This window comes from Mangifera indica, chromosome 11, assembly GCF_011075055.1.
Source record: "Mangifera indica cultivar Alphonso chromosome 11, CATAS_Mindica_2.1, whole genome shotgun sequence".
Classification (NCBI taxonomy): domain Eukaryota; kingdom Viridiplantae; phylum Streptophyta; class Magnoliopsida; order Sapindales; family Anacardiaceae; genus Mangifera; species Mangifera indica.
Window position 1 is genome coordinate 10,422,888 of NC_058147.1, and position 22,116 is coordinate 10,445,003.

General features: G+C 30.5%; 1 protein-coding gene across 1 annotated transcript; it reads right to left on the reverse strand.

Moving 5' to 3' along the window:
• Positions 1–19,285: 19,285 nt before the first annotated feature.
• LOC123228703 (probable protein phosphatase 2C 2) lies at positions 19,286–21,437 on the reverse strand. The gene is made up of 5 exons (XM_044654174.1): positions 20,934–21,437; positions 20,537–20,710; positions 19,924–20,094; positions 19,636–19,815; positions 19,286–19,481 (listed from the first exon to the last, which is right to left on the reverse strand). Exons 1-5 carry the CDS (start codon positions 21,435–21,437, stop codon positions 19,326–19,328), a joined length of 1,185 nt encoding a protein of 394 aa, XP_044510109.1. The 3' UTR covers positions 19,286–19,325.
• Between the last annotated feature and the right edge of the window lie 679 nt (positions 21,438–22,116).

Below are 22,116 nucleotides of genomic sequence, written 5' to 3' on the forward strand. Positions count from 1 at the left end.
TATATTTTATTGTAAGATTAATCTAAATGGCTGGATATGCTTCAATTAGATATGGAGAAAATTGGATAGAAAAGGGTGACAATGTTATAAAATATATTGGAGGTAATAGGAAATTGATTAAAATTCCAGAACACACATCATTCGAAGAATTAATCGAAATAGTGAGCGACAAGTGTTATATAGATCGACGAATATTTAATATTCAGTTAAGCATGAAACCAAGGCATCTCGATGACGGTGTTCCGATAAAAATTTCGAATGATGAAGATGTTGAGGTTCTTAACGGTCTATCTAACCTCTTCAAAGAATGTGTTCCAGTTTTTGTTATAACTACAGTTACTGATGATAGTTATGAGACTCAACAAGCAGATGAAGATTTTCAAGGTGGTGAGCCGAGCAGTTATCCAGAAAATCAAACTATTGGTGTAGAAGAGATTCAAAATATCGAGATCAATCCGAAACAAGAATTTTTAGAGGAAAATTTTGTATATATAAATGAAGTTAACGTTGATGCATTGTATCGCACAGAAGAATTCCTCAATGGGAACGAAGCAACTTTTCCAGAGTGGAGTGAATTTAATGGAAAGGTTGAGCATGATATTTCAATCGAAGAACCAGAGGTTAAAGAGAAGACCTATGTTAATAACGATATTGGAGGTACGAGTTATTTTCCAGAAACAAATCCTGCTGGTGGGAATGTTCTTACTGATGCATTTCATTGGTTACCACATTTTCCTGATCAACCATCTACATTTAGAAACTCTAAAGCATCGACCGATACTGATTCTCCAAAAGTTGGTACATTATTTCCTAGTAAACAATATGTCATTAATACGATAAATCAAGATGCGCTTCATAGGGGATATCAATTTTTAGTGGACAAATCAGACACGCTTAGATGGGTGATTAAATGTCATAACAAAGAATGTAAATAGCGTGCACGGGCAGTTAAGGTGGGAGAAACTGATAGCTTTGAATTACGTCGTATAGGTAGTTGTCACACATGTTGCAGAAATCAGATATTACCTCATCATAGGCAACAGGTGCCTAAGTTTTGGGGCAAATTTTGAGGACCAAATTCATTTTAGTTGATCATGTTTATCGACCAAAGGAGATCATTACTGATATCGCCGACCGATATAAAATTGATATATCATACGCACAAGCATGGCAAGCAAGAAATTGGGTGCTTCAATCATTGAGGGGGACACTAGAAGAGTCATTTATGTTGCTGTCAGAGTATTGCCTCAATTTAGAACATTGTAATTCGGGGACAGTGACACATATACTAACAGATGAGGAGGATCGATTTAAATACTTTTACATGGCATTCAGTTGTAGTATCCGTGCATTTCAACAACATATTTGACCGGTTATTTGTATTGATATTGTTTTCTTAAAGGGTTGATATATGGGTCAACTATTTATTACTGTTGCATTAGATGGGAATAATCAAATATATCCACTTGCTTTTAGGATTGGTCCCAGGGAAGATCATGACACATGGTGCTGGTTTTTAACAAAGCTAAGGGATTGTATTGGTAAGGTACCTCATTTGGCCATCATTTCAGATCGACAGGTCAGCATATTTTCCGCATTGGCTAAAGTTTTCCCTGGTGTGCATCACGGTTATTGTTGTCACCACCTCTATTGTAACATGTGGTCCAAGTACAAAAAGAATGCTAAAGTCGCATGGCTGTATTGGAAAGCAACTAAGGCATACACTAAATTTGAATTCCAACAGGTTATGAAGTCATTGTCCCGTATGCACCCTGAGGCAACTGCATACCTGTGTGAAATGGGTTTCGATTGATGGGCACGAGCATATTTTCCAGGGCATAGGTACAATGTAATGGCTACCAATATTACTGAGTCATTTAATGTCTTGGTCAGACACGCTCGAGGTTTACTTATTACTATACTGATCGAGTTCATTAGAGGTACATTGTAGCAATGGTTTTATGAAAGAAGAAATCATGTCAGTAAGTTCATATTCACTATTATACTATGTTATAAATGTGTGTTACTAAACTTATACTTGGTTACTAACCAGATGTGTTTATATTTATATGATTTACAGATGTTTGTACCAGCCTAGTCACACCTTGAGTTGAAGATAAGATCGCCAAACAGATGCGTCCTATAACATCTGAGCGATACCAAGTTCTTGGTAGTGGCCAATATGATGCCCTAGTCGATTGACAGAGCATACATGTACCTATAGAAAATTTCAATTATCAAAGATTCCTTGCATGCATGTTATTGTTGTAGCCAGATATATGAAACTCACAACTTGCCTTCAATGGGTGCATTCATACTATAGCACAGCTTTTTATCGAACAGTTTATACAGACGTAGTCAATCCATTGGGAGATTAGTCAGAGTGGCTTCATCCAGAGGAGGCAACTGTTATCCACCCACCGTATGTGCATCATCATCGTGCAGGCCGTCCAGCAAATAAAAACAGATGTCTTTCTCAAGGAGAGGTTGTTGAACAACTTATCTGTAGTTGATGTCATCAACCTGGACATACAAGACAAAATTGTAGAAGCCCTATTCTAGTACCTAGTTCTGTACCATCAAGTTCAGGAAGAAAGAAGAAAGATAGGAAATAAATGCACTTGTTAATTTTAATATAAATGTTGTTTTTGTACTTGTTTTTGTAACTCTAATGTTCATGGATGTTAATTTTAATATAAATGTTGTACTTGTACTTGTTTCTGTAAACCTAATGTTTGTGATTGTTACTGCAAATATTATCTTTTTATATCATTTTTTTCCATTATATTTGTCGCTTACAGTAACTATATAAAATGTAAATGCATATAAATGAATCAATATATGGATAAATATATATACAAATGAATAAATAAACATATATACAAATACAAATAACATATAAAATAATCGTCAATCAATATCCTGAAAATATAGCTGCGTGCCTAAACGAGTACACAGGCGTAATGAGTCCTCCCTCTCAAAGCATAACGATCGATGAAGTGCTAAACACTCGATGTATCGTAACATGAACACCCCACAATCACCTGATAGGGGCGTCTGTTGCGGTATATCCACCACCCTATGCAATGCAAATGGATCGTCCCGTGGACTCTGACACGAAACAACCCAAAATGATGTCGCAGCTAGCATATGTGGTATCATCAATGTATATCCCAACATCTTGCACCTAAATAGCTTTGGGTCAATAGTGAAAATATGTCTAGAGGATCCGATCTATAGCTTTCGATAGAATATAAAGGTCGATATCAACCAAATGATTGAATCGAAGGCCTGTCATAATAGCAAACTCATACGCACTGAATCTAACATCTACATCATTAACCTAAAACTATAACTCCTCTCCCGATGTCACCTTATTTACCGTTCGAAGGATGAAGGAATGTATTAGAACCCCACTAACTTGACTATCCTTCAACTCCAGGAAGTGTCATTTGTAATTGCCGCTCTGTTAATAATTTCTTAATCACGGCCCCAACATCTCTATATCCACGTGTAGTAACTTAAGCCTTGAAATGTTTTTTGAGAGGAAATCACAATTCATCTCTGCTTTCATCCCTTTTTCTCTTTTGTACAACTCCCTGTATGAAAATTAAATTACAATTATATTAAATTTATATAAATTTTAGGGAATAAATTATTCAATTCTATACATAAAAGCCTTATTCTAAAAAACAGATATCAAATTCGAATTCTACACGTCAAAAAACTTTAAGATGGATAAATTTCAATTTGATCCCATATAGAAAATATCTAAAAAGCCCTAAAATTTAATATAGTCGCATTTGCCCCCTTAATTCCAACCAGACTGCTCGGATGGCGGATAACTCTGGAATATCACGTTTTATGCCCACCACACGAATTCGCATGTCAACCACGCGAATTCGTGGGTCAACCACGCGAATTCGGGGGGTTGACCGCAATTTTGCATGTCCACCACTTTTTCTAATTTATACTCTGCCCCACCACACAATGAAAAAACGCATTTTCACCCCCAACCACACGATACCGTGTAATCCATAAAGTTTGAAAAGTGCAAAACGCCACCCCGTCTTCGACAATTCTCACCACACAAATTCGTGTGGTCACTGCGCCATTCGCGTGGTGACTGCCAAATTCGTGTGGCCACATTTCACCTTCCAAACTTCATTTTTCAAACTCCATTTCAACAACAATCAACTTTACACCTAATCTAACATAAAAGCCCTAACATAATTCATCAAAATCAGTAAACAATCAAGCATTTTCTTTGCAAATTTTGAATCCGAACCCTAACGCTAAACACCCAAATTTCATATCAAATCGCTCAAATCGTGAAACGAAATGCATAAAGAGATGACAAGGGTTGTTTTACTAACCTTTTTGTCCATCGTCGTTGTCGGAAACGACGAAAAAATCGCTGGATGAAATCGGAGTTGCTGAGTGTGTGAAACGTGTATTCAAATTTTTTTGTTTTATTGTGTTTGGCGTGGTGCGCGTGGTTATGGACGATTTTGAGTGGAGGGGCATTTTCGTCTCTTCACAATTTTGGGGCATTTTCGTTTAATGTTAAGATTTAGGGGTAATTTTGCTTTGCCCCCTAATCTTTGGGGCAATTTTTAATATCCCTTTTTTTGTGTCCTTATTTCATTGTTTAATATTATTTCAACAAAAAATTTAAAAAAAAATTGAAATTAATTTATTATTTTAAATGTAATCTTTTTAAGTTTGTTGTAGGAGCTAATGTCTTCCCAAATATTAACCATGTCATATATGTATGTATTAAATTTGACAAATTCAAAGACAATTGATAGGACAAATTCTCACCCAAAATCTGATTTTTCGAGTTTTAGTTTTGCCCTTTAGAGTTTTGACTCTAACTTCGCAGGCTACAATTGATGACTAGCCATTTTAGGATAAAATTCTTCATCAGCCTAACAATTTAATTCACATTTTCACACCCAATTTCACAGGATGCACCTTCAAAGAAAGATTCTTACTGTTAGTACATTAAATTTTGTTTTGAATAGTATATAAAATTAATCTTTGATACGGCATGGGCATATAGAGAGCAACTACCAGTTTTTAGCTTCATAAATGTAAAATATTATCTTTAGGTGAGTTTGGTATATAAAATTAATCTTTTTAGCTCCAAAAACGTTGTATGGGAAGACGAGTCAACTCGTCTTCGTCTGGGAAGAGGAATCGTCTTCCTAGACGACGAGGACGAGATCGATCGATCTCATCGTCATCGTCTGGGAAGACAATTCCTCTTCCCAGATGACGTCTATGGATGTCGAAGGGGTTGGGATAGAGGTGAGGTAGGTCATCGAAGGAAGGGAAACCGTCGGGAGAGAGAGACGGCCGATGATGGCACTAGAGAATGTGATCGGATTTTGAAACTAAACCCTAGGGTGGAAATGTGATTTTTTTAAACTTGGTTTAGGAAAGAAAAGTTAGTTTTTTTAAATTTAAGGGGAAAATAAAATCATATTTAAGTTTATTTTTAACATTAAATATAAAATGATGATTTTTCTTTTAAAATTAATAAATTTAAATGATCATGGAGGGATAAATAGGATTTCCAAAATTAACAGAAAGAATTTTGAAAAATCAACATACCTTAGGTGGGAAATAGTCCTTTGGCCTTTTTAGCTTCATAAATGTAAATTATTATCTTTAAGTGAGTTTGGTTTAGTTGTGATTTATCCAATAATCACTGTCAGCTTTGCTGAAGGATTTATGGATTGTAACAAAAAACAGATGAGTGTTTGGTAAATCCAAATTGTAGATGTTATGATTGTGTATAGTGACCAAATTATCAGGACATTATTTTGTATAATATTGTTTTGATAGTATATGATGGCAAGATTGTTTAATTATTTTAAAAAAAAAAATTCAAAAAAAATTGTTAATTTTGACATATGTTCAATACTTATATTAAAAATGAAATTTAAAAATATAAAATTATTAATTTTTTTTTAAATCCTTAGCTGGAAAATAATTGGACTTTAAAATGTAAAATATAGTAAGAGTTTATTAAAAAATTATAATGTGTTTTAGAAAGTTTTAGTTCCAATTAAATTTATCAATGTAAACAATACATTTATAAGTAGGGGATATTGATCAGTTTCGTACATGGGATTTATCGGGCCGAAAGACTTATTTGCACCGAAGATTTTGTACAAGGGAAATTCATATTATAGAGTTTCAAAAACTCAAACATCCTCTCATTTTTTTATTTTTGATAGAATTTTTAATTAAATATAAAGATAAAATTATCATTTTAATAATATTATTAAAAATATATAATTTTTTTCTCACTCAAATTTTAAAAATTAATAATTTCTCTTTCATCCATAGTTTGAAAAGTTAACATTTTATCCTTAGAGTTTGTTTCCCTTTTTCAACCATCACCATATTTGTTGACTGCCAACCCTTTCCACCTATCTTCCAAATCTGACTACTCTAGAGACACCATCAGTGTCCAACATGCAACAAATCGAAGAAAGAAGATCGATGGATCTCGTGGTTCTTGATTCTTTGCCCTTCCTTTTTTGATCCAGGCAACAAATCTCACATCAGTGGTCGAGAGTCGCTAAGCGTCATCTAAATCATCATGAATTGGTCATCAACCTGTTCTTCCATGGATACACAATTCTAAATTTGAATTTTTAACTAAAATTTTTTTTATTATCACTAACCAAACTCTAGATCTAACTAAAAAAATCAATAATCAACAATTCATGATTTGAGTTCATTCTTGGTATCTTTGCATAGACAAAAGAAAGATGTTCATAGGATATGATAGAAATACAAAAGTTTTCGTGTAATTAAATAGTAGCGAGGCCAAAGTTCACTCATGAATAAAGTGTTTTAGGAATTCTTCTCAATTTATGATAAAAATGTCTAAGCGTTATATGTATGGCAATTTCAAATATAAGATTGATTTTTTTGACAAAAATTTCAATATCCAGTAAAGTAATCTTATTCAATACTAATACTTTTAAATATCAGAAAATTTGGTAATGGTAATGGGATGTTTTGATGAATTATAAACATAAAGATTCATAACTAATTAGGAATTAGTTAGATTTTGAATTATTCATAGCATAGAAGAATAATTAGGAATTATTTGAAAAAAGTAATAGCCAGACTGGGTATAGGTCGTATTTTAATACTTACCTACAAGTTCACTTTGATAATGAGGAGTTCTTTGTCTTGTAATTGGCTAAATCTGAACTCAATTAGCTTAAGTTTGAAAGTTAATTTGATTTGATTTAGTTTGGTTTAAATTTGTATTCAAATTGAATTTAAGTTAAAAATTCAATTCATTTTTTAAACTGAGTCTAACTCAAAGTAGAGAGAGTTTAGTTCAGTTAGGGTAATGAGTTAGGTGGATGAGTCGATTTAGTTTAAACTTAATTCGTAACTCGATTTGAATTATAATAATTCGTAAAATAGTATTGTTAAACCTAATATTAGAGAAAACAACAACGTTTTGTCGTGTCAAGGAGTCACGAATTAAAACAATTAATCTAAGGTAAAAATCTGAATTACACATTCGAACCATAAATTTGAGCTAAACTCAAATCAAACTTGAATCAAATTGTTTTCATTCAAGTCAAATTCAAACCACTCATAACTTTGAATCAACAAATTCGAATTAAATTATTTTTTATTCAATATAAACTATAATCAAAAGGTATTCAAACTCGGCTTGGTTATTTTCCACCCCTACTTTTATTAGGACTTTTTGATGATGTAAGGTTAAATTGAGTTTAGGATATTTAATTAAGAATTCACTTTGAATTGGAATGGGCATTTTCTTGAATTCAAAAAAGAAGATAGAAAATAGAAATGCTCCACTTCGTATGATGAATGATTCTTTTCGCATTTACATTTATCATAGAATTATATAAATATCAAATTCACTCTTATGTCATTCATGTTAAAACATATAATTCCGCAATATCCAAAATATAATAATTGCTTAAAATAAGATTTACAAATTGATAGATATCTACAAAAATTAATATAGCAATAGTTTTTTCATATGTATTGCGTAAAGAATCCAAGCCAATATTTTTGTATAATTTTTCATAAATAATAAATAACAATCAATTAATTAGATAATAATATATTATTATTCATATTTAAATTTATATTCAATTATACATAATTTTATTGTTATATAAGTTTGGTTGGTTGAATTTATGTAGTAGCTGATAGAACAGGAAGTTTTCAAACTGATTAATTCAAACTTACATGACTTTGGAATGATACCAAGAAGATTATAAAGGTGGAACCACTGATCTTGGAGAAAATAAAAAAGCTTATTATATTTAGTTACCATATACATAATAATTGACAAGACTCATTCCAGTCTTGCCTATCTCGTAGGATCAAATACTCTAACAAGACTTACGTAATTGAGACTACAAATATCATAAAGTTTTCTTTTTTTTAGATTTTTTTTTTTTAACTGGAATCCCACATATATTCATTGGACGGATAAACTTATGACACAATATTCAAACCTATAACCGTTATCTCAAATAAATCAAAATTTTATAAGTATAATAGAGGCTTGAATTCAGACCTTCACCTTACCTTCTTTAGTATCAAATCCTTTTCTGAAAACCAAATGAGAATATCATGCATACAAAGAGTTTGTAGGCAATAAGTCTCAAGCAGATTACATCAAAACATGATACGTGTTATGCGAAATAAGATCATGTGGCAGAGCTCATCACTCAAGCACAGCTCTCCACAGTCACAGAGTGGACTCATAAAAAACACAAAAAACCGTGGATTGAAGTAATTAACAAGATATATCACTAAGATCATTTTTGTTATCTGAGTTAATTTCACATAAGAAAGATCAACAAGTCTTAAGTCTTTCAATATTTTTTAAAAACTATTAAATATCTTGAAATTTCTAAAAGCCTAACAAATGATATAAAAAAACTTTTGACAAATATAAAAAAATTTCAAAGTTATAAAATACTTCATATTTTATGAAAATAGTTGAAGTACTTGAAGCTTCTCAATATGGCACCTTTATCATTTATATAAAATCAAAAGTTGTATCATCATATAAATTTATAATTTTATAAATAAAATTTCCACCGTGAGTGAATGATCAAAAAATTAAAAAAAAATTATCAAAAAATTTATCAAAAAATTAAAAAAAATTAAAAATTATCGTAAATTTGAATAGAACATGAACAGAAAATATATTTATTTAATAAGCACAAAAATTTATGCAAATATTAATATTATTTGGCATCAAAAGTTGTAATGTTTACTTAAGTTCGATGAATGAAACAATTGCCTAAACTTTTATCTAATCAATATTCAATTTATATTTTAAATTAATGTATAACATATAATAAATAAATAGAAAAAGGAAGTACTCTACATTTGTACTTAATATAACATAAATTTGTTGTGAAATCCACCTAATTCAAACCAAAAAACATAGCTTCTATCTTTGGTAGGGCTCCAAGATTAATTCAAACCTGGTTGACGTGACATATGTAACGTCCTCCGATTTTATAGAACTTAAGGTACGAATGTTGCTTGTATTTGACTTCACTTCTATATAAATATGATTGCTTGTATATTCAAATATAAAATTTGTTAAATCTAGTGGTACTAATCAATATCCTCCAAAGTCTTAGCAAATATAATATGATAATAAAATTACATCTTCTTAGTTGTAAAATTAAATAATTAAAGTGAATTAAAACGAGAGTCATTTCCCCATGACATATGCAATTTGGGTGGATTGCACTATGTCAAATGCAATTTGGCTGAATTATACCTAACAAAGGTCAGCGATGCTATAAGCCTTAGACAAAAAGAGTTTACATATCAAGATATGTTGCCTTTAATAAAGGTAAATTTTTCTACAAACTATCTCCATACCAGTCAGCTTCTATAACATTGAAACTCACTAAATTCCCAACTCTTGATGAATGGTTTCATGTCATACCTAACATTAATCCTATAATAATACAATAAAAAACACAGTAAAAAATACAACCCTAAATTATATACATTGATACTTCTTGTCATAAAAACAATGGTGAATCTCTTGACAATCATAAAAGTCCAACCCCTGACTCTAATGAAGAAGTATTGACTAATATTGAAGCACCCCAAGAAGACAAACCATTGGTTACAATAGAACCAACAAAAATGCAAGCATTCACATTGCATGATGACATGCTTGGTCATATTGTTGATATTAATATCAACAATACTATAAATGACACTTATGTTCATCCTCAATGCCATAGGCAGCGTCCCAGACATTTGCAAGAATATGAATGTTATGTATCGGAAGTCACATTACCTGTTGAACAACAAAATCATCATCTTGTACTAAAAGATTCTCGATAGGTGGCTACTATAGAAAAGGAATTAAAGGCTCTTCATTTAAACCATATCTGGTCACTAGTTCCTTGACCATAAAATATGAATGTAGTTGGGTCTAAATGGATTTATCACATTAAACAATATGAGGATGACTCTATTGAATGGTTCAAGGCCCACCTTGTTGCTCGGGGTTTCACACAAGTTTCCAATATTGATTATGATGAAACCTATAGCCTAGTTATTCATCACACTACAATTTGACTTGTCATAGTTCTTTACACTTCACTGAACTGGCATATTAAACAACTTGATGTGAAGAACACCTTTTTGCATGGAAATCTCAAAGAGACCGTATATATAGAGCAACCTCCTAGTTTTGTGGATCAATAGAAACATCATTATATATGTCTTCATCACAAGTCCCTTTATGGCCTAAAGCAAGCTCCCCAAGCTTGGTTTGATCGTTCATCTCGATTTCTTTTCCACCTTGGTTTCCATTACAGCAAGGCAAATTCCTCTTTGTCTGTTTATGATTAAAGCATGGTTACAATAATACTTATCTATGTAGATGACATATTGGTAACTAGAAACAATGACTTGTTCACCTAAAACCTAGTTCATCAATTAAGCCCATAGTTTTCTATAAAGGACCTTGGATCTCTAAGTTTCTTTTTAAGTGTTGAAGCTAAACACTTCACTAGTGGAGTTATTCTCTTTCTAGGAAAGTACATTAAGGATCTACTTAATTGCTCCGATATAGTCGATTGTGCTCCAATTGCTACTACCATGACCCTCAAAAGAAGAAAAACATGTTGATGCAACATATTATAGAAGTGTTGTCAAAGCCCTTCAAAACCTCATATTCATTCAACCGAACATTCAACATGTAGTAAATAAAGTTTGTCAATTTTCAACAATCTGACAAAATTATATCTCAGGGTAGTGAAGCGAATTTTTCGCTACGTTAAAGGGACACAAGACTATGGCTTATGATTTATATCTCAAAGTCCTATCTCTTTATATGCATTTTCAAATGATGACTAGGCATGATGCTCCTTGACATGATAAAATGCAAGTAGTTTTTATGTCTTTTTAGGAGCAAATTGTATCTCATGGTGTTCTAAAAAGCAAACCATAGTTGTTTGATCAAGTTCAAAAGTAGAATATAGGTCCATGGCCTCCACCACTATTGAATTAACTTGGCTCATATTCTTATTACAAGACATTAGTATTCCTTTACTTCATCCTTCTCAATTATTTTGTGACAATCTTAGTGCTCTTCCTATGTCTATTCATCCCTTTTTTCATGCTAGGACAAAACATATATGCTACTTTTTTATCCCAGAAAAGGTAGTCATGGTTAATCTCATCACACGATTTGCGTCATCTTTATATCAAATAGTGGATATCCTAACCAAGTTTTTGCCGATGGCACCATTTCTTTTTCGTAGAAGCAAGATGGGATTACATTTACACTCCATCTCCACCTTAGGGGGCTGACAAGGAAGCGAAGTTAATCAAGGAAACAATCTTTGTTGAAAATCATGAGAATAGCCAAAGTCAAATAGGATCATTCTTACCAAAATTATGCCAATAGTTAAGGAGTAATCATGCCACAATTGTGGAGTTAATTCACCAAATCATGCACACTCTATGAGTAATCATGCCAGGGGTGTGCATGGTTCGATTTGGTATAGTTTGAAAGCTTTTTCAAACAAAATCGGAAAAAATGATTTGAAAATTTTCTAAACCAAACAAAACCATTTTAGGTTTTAAACCAAACTAAAAAAATATAATTTGGTTTGGATTATGATTTGAATCTTAATTATCAATATCATATGATACATAATACATATCCTACAATACAATATCATACAGGTAGAAAACGATACGTATCATAAGGTATATCGAATTAATACGATACGGTAAACATATTTTATGATACGCTACGTATCTTATAATATAATATATATTATTGATATATATTAATACACTTTTTTAGAGAAAATGATAATGCAATAAGGGTGTATATAAAAAATTTTAAAATATTAAGAGTGTTTATGATATTTTTTAAAATAATAATGTGTCAATTAATATTTATTATTTAATTAGTATTTTATTATTTTAATTTTTAAAAGGCATATCATATGATTCTATACACGATATAGAAAATTAGGTTTTCAATTCACAGTATGATATATGATTCGACTACCATGGTTTGAACATTTTAAAATTATATATATATATAAATTATTTAAGAAATATATCGAGATCTTCTCTTCAACAATTAGATGAAGAGATCTAGATCACTTCTCATACCGACCAATGATTTAGAATGAAGATGGGAGATCTTTGGTGTCAAAGATGGTAACTAGCGAGATAAAGAAAAAATTTGGAAGAAATGTAACTTTTTAAAATTAAAAAACTTTAAATAAGAGTGAAGTTATTAGTTTTTAAAATTTACAGAGAAAAAATATAATAAATTTTATATTTTTTAATATTATTAGTAAAATAATGATTTTATTTTTGTTTCTAACAAAAGTTTTTAATCATAATTAATGTATAAATAGGACTTTAGATTTTTTTAATTTAATGAATATGATTTCAAGAGTGCATTAAAACTTGGGTGGGATATAGAACTTTGGTGTTTTGATAATGTAAGCTGAATGTTTCTTCCATGAAATTCACTTTTCTTCGGAAGATGCATTCCACGTGGGATTAAGCAGTCAACAGAATTTAGTAGTTAGTTAGGCTTCCGTCAAACAAAACGAATAAAATATCGTAATATATCTTAACAGTAAGAATGACTACATCAGCCTTGAGGAAGACAAAACTGAATAAGATATTCAGGCGAATGAAGCCCAATAAAAGAAAAAAAATTATGTATATTTACATATTGTGAGTTTTTATGCATAATTCAAGTTAAATTTAATTATTTAAAAATTATGATTTAATTTAATTTGATTTGTAAAATAATTTAATTTAAGTTGATAATTTCTTAAAAATATTTTTCAATTTGGGTTGTTGTTCGCACAATTTTTAATTCCAACTAAATTTCAAGCTATATTTTTTTAAAATAAGTATATATATAATTATATATGACAAAGTTTTTCAATAAGTAATTAAATATATAATTTTTATATTTATTTTTAATATATATTTTATAAATTTCATATCCCACCCAAGTTTTTAAAATTTTAAAAATTTAATTAATTTATAATTTTTAAAAATTTATAATTTAATTAATTTTACTAAATAAGATATATTTATAAATAAATGTTTTTAATATGTATAAATTATAATTTAAATCAGATCAAATTATTTTTTAATTTAGTTTGGTTTGATTTAAAATTTAAAAAATATGATTTAATTTAAAAAAAATTTAACCTATTTTTTAATTTAATTTAAAAAAGTTCATAAACCATACACACGTCGGTATGTTATAGGAAGAGAGGTAAATGACCATTTAAGTATTTATTTGGACCTAATTAGGGCTGAATATCAACTTGAACCCCAAAATTTTTAAATGAATCAGACTGAACACCATAAACAGCTCAAATTAACCTACTTAAAACCCAAGACTTAAAAAAATTGGACCCAAATCCAATTCGTTAGCCCCAATTGATATACCTAAAAATTTTAAAAAAATGATAAAAAAGTGGAGTTAAATATAAAAATATTAATCCAAATATAGGGTGATTACAGAAAATCCTAACCAAATATAAAATTATACATACTATTTGAATGGCAACCTTTTTTCTAAACATCATAGCTTCTATTTTTGATTAGGCTGTAATATTAGTTCAAACCTCAAACTTACGATAGGAATGTAGCTTGTATTTGACTTCAAATTTGTACAAAAATAATAATAATAATATCAGTTTGTTTATTTTAATTTTTATTTTAATAATAATATCATATATGTTACACATCCAAGTGGCTTTTGACCTAATTGAGTTAAGTAAAACTGTGAAAATTCATTTATGAAATAGTGGTTGTATGATTATGAAGATGGAAAATTGAATAAGAGCATTTAATACTCTTTATATGAGTAAGTTAAAGTATGTAAATATCAAGGGGATTCGATAACAAATTCTTGTATAAATACCCTCCCGTATCTCTCACATTTTGATGTACACTTTCTTCATCCGGGAAAAGAACCTATTCACTTATACACCCTCCAAGTTTGCCTCTCAATTCTTCTTCTTCTTCTTCTGCTCATATTTTCTTTACTCATATTTGTTCTTATAATTTATAACAATATAATTTTATTTGATTTCTTACAATATAAAACCAGAGTAGCATAATGTTATTACAATACAGGGAGAATAACATTGACCTACCAAGGTTTGTCTTATTGACTTTCTCTGTATTTTAAGTTTCAAAATGACATTTTCACATCCACAATTAAAAAATAAATACACAGTTTTAATAGTTAAAAAGTGTTTTGTCAGCTTGCATAATGCATGTTTTATGTTAATATCAATTACGCCCCTCAAAGGCAAATAAAATTTATTTTCTTTAATTTGGAAATGAGTCACTTAAACCTCTACCTTCAATTGGAAAAATCAAACCCCTAATTTGTACTATTCTAGATGATCGAAACAGTGTTTTTAAGTGCAATATTAGCCTGACTGCACCTATGATATAACAATTTGTATAGAATCTACTTGCAATAATTTTATGAGAGCAAATTTATTCAACTTTTATAATATTACAAAGTTAATAAAAGATGTAAATTTTAGGTGCAAAATTTATTCATCTATTGCACACATCTAAGTTGACATATTGTATTAACAAAATGAGATGAGTAGTGTACAAATGTCATTTTAAAACTTAGACCAGTGGGAAAATATCATTCTGCCTATAAAATATTATCATTATATAATACAATAAGAGTAGAATTATATGTATATAAAATCGTATATAAAATTATACATAAAAATTGTACGTGTAGTATTATAATATTATTTATAATTATAATATAATGTAAATTTATATACATGACGTAAAATATAACCAATTAATTACTATTTTCAATGCGTTTGACATAGTAACTTTAAAAGGGCATTGAACCAACTGGACAAACCAATTTGATTGAAATAAGAGACATGAGATAGAACAAGAATATTTAGAAGACTATAAAAATAAAACCATTGATAATGGAAAAATGCTTACACTTTGAATGATAAATATTATATATAAATTAAAATTCTATCACCATTCAATTTTATAAAACGAAACAAAACAAAACAAAACAAAATGTGATTGTGATTGTGAATGATAAAAATAAAACAAAACAAATTAAAATGTATGTATATATATATATATATTATATATATATATATATATATATATATATATATATATATATATAATATATATATATAAATATATATATATATATATAATATATATATATATATATATATAATATATTTATATTTATATTTGAGTAATAAATAAATAAAATGGAATTAAAATATATATATATATATATATATATATATATATATATATATATATTATATTTATATTTGAGTAATAGAGAAATGAAGTTTAAAAAGTTAGGCTTAATTAGAATGAGGTAACCTCGTCCAATTTAAGCGTAAAAATTCATAAACTTATTTTCACTACAAATTGTAGAACCCTTAATGATTGTGAATGTACATTTAGCTTCTATAAGATATAATAAAATAGGGTAAATATGAGAGTGAGAAGAAAATTTGGTATTTACCTTTTTATTTAATTTGTAAATGCAATTACATGAAAGGTTTCACGTATTCAAATCATTATAAAGTTACAACAATTACATTTTACTTTTTTAAAATTTACAATGTTAGTGCGCCTGTGGGGAATCAAGAAGAAAAATATAATTTAATCATTGTACAACTTTTCATTTTTTCTAAAACGCGATATACTCTCTCTTTCCATAATGTTCCTCTTTTTCTCACCCCTTTTTTCATCTGTTTTTTATAATTTCCTGAGTCAGATTTTATTTTAATCAATGTTGTTGGGAAGAAAACAAGCAAACTAGTAAGACCAAAAATTACATTCTATCTCTCTTGGTTGAACTATAGTAAATAATTAATTAAAATATAATTTTTTCACACCAAACAATAAAAAACAAGTATAATAAAAAAAAAAACACTATATTGCCTAAATAAACTAATTCACTATATCCAAAATAATGATACATAGTTTTCAGCATACAAATGGGTACACAATTCTCTAAAACAATAAAACACAATATAATTGTTGAAGAATCCAAAAGTTAGCAAAATTAGTGAAACATTAGAACTTCTAAGAAGAAGGTCTAAGTTCAAGACCCTGTCACGCTTCCAATAGTTATGAGTCTAATCATTATATCTCAAATTTATCTATCTAACAAATATGAGTGAGGTCCTCGGTTATCAATAATATATATATATATATATATATATATATATATATATATAATATATATATATATATATATATAATTGTAGAAAATAAGGCTTGTTTCATTTTTCTTGTCATCTGCTTGTTTAATCCAACAGTTTGTAATTTTATGTCTAGGCTTGTGGCAGTAATTACACTCAATATATCTACTTTTCTTGTCATCTACTTGTTTATTCTAACAATCTAATACTTTATGTCTAGGTTTATTTCAATAGTTGCACTCAATATAACCATGTCCTCGACCTTTTTGATAACCAAGATCTCCTCCCTTTTGTTGAGATTTTCCATTGTTATCATTCTGATGACTATTATTGTGTTGATTATTTCTTCCTCTTCCATGAGAACTAGAATCACTATGTCCTCTGAAATTTGTGCCCTTGCCACGATTTGATGAACTACGACCTCTTATAATTGTCACTTGAGATTTAAAAGCTCAATCAGGTTGTTATGATGGGGGGAACAACTAGGGTTGGATTTGAGCCGAACCGAGCCTAGCCGAGCTCGAGCTCGCCTCAGTTCACATATAGTTAAGCTCGAGTTTGAGATCGAGCTCATGAAAGTCAAGCTCAAACTCGGCTTGAATTCGGTTCGGCTCATTTTTCGTTATTAAAACAACGTCATTTTAATACATATTGGTCAAAACACCGTCATTTTGTATCAAAATTTTTAATTAAAAAATCTAACGAGTAGCTTGAACTCGAGCTCGAGCTTGGCTAAGGTCGGCTCATTTCGGGCTCATCCGAGCCGAGCTCGAGCTGGCTCAATTCAAGTCCAGCCCTAGGAACAACAAATTGATCTTCACTTCATGGGCTTTTAGAACTCCTTGCAAATCTTCCAAAGTCAAGGTCCTGAGATTTTGTGTCTGCTCAATAACAGTGAGCAAGTTAAAATATTTTTTTGGAAGAGAACGAAGGATCTTTAGAACAATCCTAAGATTGTCTAAAGCTTCACCATTCGAGGCCATTTGACTCATAACAAAACCGACTTTTGTAAAATACTCTGCAACACTTTCATTTTCTTTCATCTCTAGTTTTTCAAACTTTGATCTCAAAATTTGAAGCCGAATAGTTTTAACTTGTTCATCGCCTTTGTAAGCCTTTGCAAAATCTCCTAAGCCTGTTTCAATGTTTTTGCTTTACAAATTCTTTCATATATCACTTTTGCTATTGCGAGATTAATTTGATTAAGAGTATTTGCATTCTTCTTTCAATTTGCCACCAAAACTTTTTTCTCAACATCACTCTATGATTCTTCATTTTCATGTTCGACAAACCCTTCATTGAGTATACTCCATAAGTCAAATGCTTTCAGCCAAAATTCAAATTTGCTGCTCCAATAATCATAATCTTCTCCATTGAATTTATATGGAAATGGAGTGGCAATATTTCTTGTTGCCATATTAAACTGTGCTTTGATACCAATTAAGGGGCATAGGATCTTATATTTGATAAGTGTAGTTAACAAGAAAATATAACTGGAGAACAATTCGAACTTCTTCTTGTTATTTTTTATCCACAAGATAAAACTTGTCTTATGTAGCCATTACAAGGGAAGTCTAAAAAACTAAATTCAAAACCACATTAAATAAAACATTACATTTTCCGAATAATTCGATTCGATTAACAGACTTTTAATTCTTCTAAAATATTGAACTTCGATTAATAGAAACTCTTTGACTGATGCAATTTGGTTTAGAGTTTCAACAATTTACAGGTAACGATTGTTTGGTTTTGAAATTGTTTTATGATTCAATTTTAAGAACAAAATAAAAGAAAGATAAACAATCCTTTTTTGGAAAAGAAATTCGTTACAAATAAGAGAAATTTAGTTTGATTCACCCCACTCTCAGATATATAGAGAAGGAATGGTGATAAGAATTAGTTGTTAATTTGTCATTAAACAGATAAATTGCTTACACTTTCTCAATATATTCTTCTTCAATTTTCCCTGTAAAACGTTACTCCATCCCTTGCTAAAAAGCTATAAAATAGGAAAATTAGGATAACATCTGTAACGTTATGCCACTACTAATTAACAACAAAATATTCTATAAATTAGAACATAAACATTCGAAATAAACACACATGGGTTGGGCTATAACACCCTTATAAAATAAGAGCCCAAACTAATACAAACTGATTGAAAGGAGAGAAGATGTAAATTGTTGCAATCACTCCAATCCATGCATACCCATTCAACGCTAATTTCCCAAGCATGTGAGCAATGAGATGAAGGGCTGTAACTCCTTTCTTTGGGCCTCTAGACTCTCCAAACAGGGTGTATTCTCTCTAAGGAGCTTTAAAAGTTTTGTTTGAAGTTTCTTGACTCTTGAACGAGTGATTGGCCTAAAAATAGAAACATACGTCTTGGACGGCTCCTATAACATCATGGATCACATCACTAACATCCTTGTTTATCATACAAAAGTGTTTCACTTCTTTGAAGCAAATCTCTTCACCCGAATCTTCGTTTGCTCAAAATTTTAAGTGAAACTCTGCTGATTAAGGACGATTTGTCACAAATTTTTGAAGATTGATTACCATAACTGTAATATCATCCATGTTGCCTCTGCTACATGATAACTCGATAAGCTTTTTGCAAGACTCTAATGAGCTTTTGTCTCTTAAAACCACATCTACTGCCTCCTGTTCGTTTACCTGATCCGTCCACACAAAATTTATCAACTTTTGGTCTTAAATAATGTGATAAATAAACATAGGAAACCCAAAACCTTTTTATTCTTTTATTATCAGGTACTTTAGTTCTAGGTAAAATTGATTCACTTTCGTTGAGGCTAACAACTGAGCATACCTTATCCCACAAGCCATCAGAGGCCATGATCAAGAACTCACAATCTGAAGTCAATGGAAGACTTCTAATTTCTGGTTCAGAAATTATCCATTCTTTCAAATGCAAATCTCCAATAGCTCTAGAAATAGCCAGTGAACCTTGAACTCTCCAAACTCCATTACAGTCATGCACAAAACCACCCTGCATTATATGTCAAAACTTAATAAAATAAGCATACACAGTTTGTTTATCAAAACTAAGACAATTAATCCAAGTCTAATTAAAAAATTTAGAGATTGAAGAACTAACTGCATTCTCAATTCGAAGTCGTTCATCTTCCCGGTTTAGACGATGATCCACTGTCAAAGAATTAGCTATTCCTTTCCTACTCAAAACTACCCTACAATCACCAACATTTGCTACATGTAATTCACCATTCTTCAATACAACACTAGTTGTGCAAGCTCCGCTATTAACTCCCTGTAATTCAATTAAGTAGCCATATAAATATTCAACATAAACCTGTTTTAAGTGCATGTTATAGCATAGTCAAACTCGGAAATCTGTCTCCCCCAAGTTTTAACATTTTTTTTATTAAGTTTAATGAAACTTGTGTAGTTTTATGATTTTAATTTTAGGACCTATCTGTCGATTTTGAATCAGTCTATATTTAGTGAACCAAAGGTCAATAAAAAGTTCAATTCAGAATTTTTTTTACGAGTAATTAGCATAAACTTCGGAATAATGGAAAATTTACTCAAATATTAACCAAAATTCATAACGATTTTGAGCATTGATTCAAGTAACAATGTGAATGCTTGTTCAAGACGGTGTAATTAAGTAATCGTATGTAAATTTTGTTATAGACAAAGTCAATTTTTATACACACTTTCAGAAGAGTGTTCAACTTTTAAAAGTTTACCTTGCTAAGAAACTCTCTGTCTGTGATACGGTAACCTTCCCGAATTGCATCTTCCAACTGTACATCTTTTTCGCCACCATTTCCCAGCTCTTTAACAATGTTCCTACCTAAATTTTCAGCCGCATAATCTGCCGCAGCTCGGCCGCCATGCCCATCAATTACAGCGAAAAATGCCTGGTGAGACCATATAGATAACGTTGTTGTTCCAAATAAAACAAAATGTACACAGAAAAAATTCAAACTACTTGTACCTTAATATTAAGTTAGATTGTCTTGTGTTTAGGTTAAGGAAAATTTTTAGCACCAAAATCTTGCAGAGAATAACAACTTTACTTTATTGGGTACATTTAGATTGTTATTGTAAAAACTATAAAGACCTTATTGTAAGTTAAATTACCTGCTTAGGATCTCCAAGAATATCAACCATGACTCCATATCCATCTTCCATGACCTCTCTTCTGCCTCTCTTACTAGCCAAAATGAAATCTCTTCCTTCAATCTCAAAATAATTTCTCTCCATTTCACTCTTCAAGCCCAAGTTTCCACAATTCTCAGGCACAACAAGCCTCGCCGGCCTCTTCCTCAACCTTATTGCTCCCTTTCCACTGTTTGCAGAAGCAGAAACTGACCTCTCTCTCATTATACTAATATTTTCTTGCACAGCTTTCCCATCTAAAAGACAGGAACTTTCTCGAGAGCTTTTGTTTTCCTGAGAATTTTCCTTATCATGCAAAGCTTGTGTAGCTTCTTTTGAAAGTATATTATGATTCTCTAGCAGGCTTTCTGAATCCAAGGCAATCGAAGAGCCAGCTGCTCCTTGTTGGAGAAAAAGATGGCCGACCCTTGAAAGAGGATGAGGAGGAGAAGAAGAAAGAGGAGAACTAAGACTGAGAGATGGCATGGCTATACCCTTTCTGAGGCCGCGTAAGAAACAAATAAGAAGAGTAAAAATGGAGAAACCCCAAAAAAAATTATGCAAACCCGGCATACTTTAGTCATTATTGTTTTGCTTGTGTGATAGAGTACTACTTTTCAGCATGAACATATAGCGGTGTTTTCATGCAACATAAAGAAAATCAAACTAAAGATTTGATAAAAGAATTTTCAAAAGGTAGAAGAAAAAAGTGTTGTGTTGAGAGAGAACCATGTTTTGGTGATTTGAAATGAAACAAATTAAAACATAACGTGTCAAAGGGGACGATCAAGCCTACTTATTTTGCGCCGTTTAACTGTACAGAAGACTTGTGTGTTTCCAATAATATGGACTACGTAAAATTTTATCTAGAACCGAGAGTAGAACTGGTAAAATTTGACATGCCCGATAATTTGATACGATGTCATATAAAAAAATCAGATTAAAGTTATAATTTTTTACAGAAAAAATAATTCAGCTCAGGCTCGAATTGACTCTTAAAAAATCAGATCAAATTAGGATTAACACAAAACTAACATAAATTAACCTAAAATAGACCGAATATTTTAAACAAAATATTAATAATATCATAATGGTAAAGAACCTCTAATGTTTTTTACCTTCTTCATTTAATAGAAATAGTTTCAATCTACACAATTTTATCACT

What these genes read in the sequence shown, in the direction of transcription:
- LOC123228703 (XM_044654174.1), bottom strand. Translation starts at nt 21,437, where the DNA reads ATGCCATCTCTCAGTCTTAGTTCTCCTCTTTCTTCTTCTCCTCCTCAT. An exon ending in TTCTTGGAGATCCTAAGCAG is followed by an intron (nt 20,711 to 20,933) that starts GTAATTTAACTT and finishes TGGTCTCACCAG; the next exon opens with GCATTTTTCGCTGTAATTGA. An exon ending in ACAGAGAGTTTCTTAGCAAG is followed by an intron (nt 20,095 to 20,536) that starts GTAAACTTTTAA and finishes ATTGAATTACAG; the next exon opens with GGAGTTAATAGCGGAGCTTG.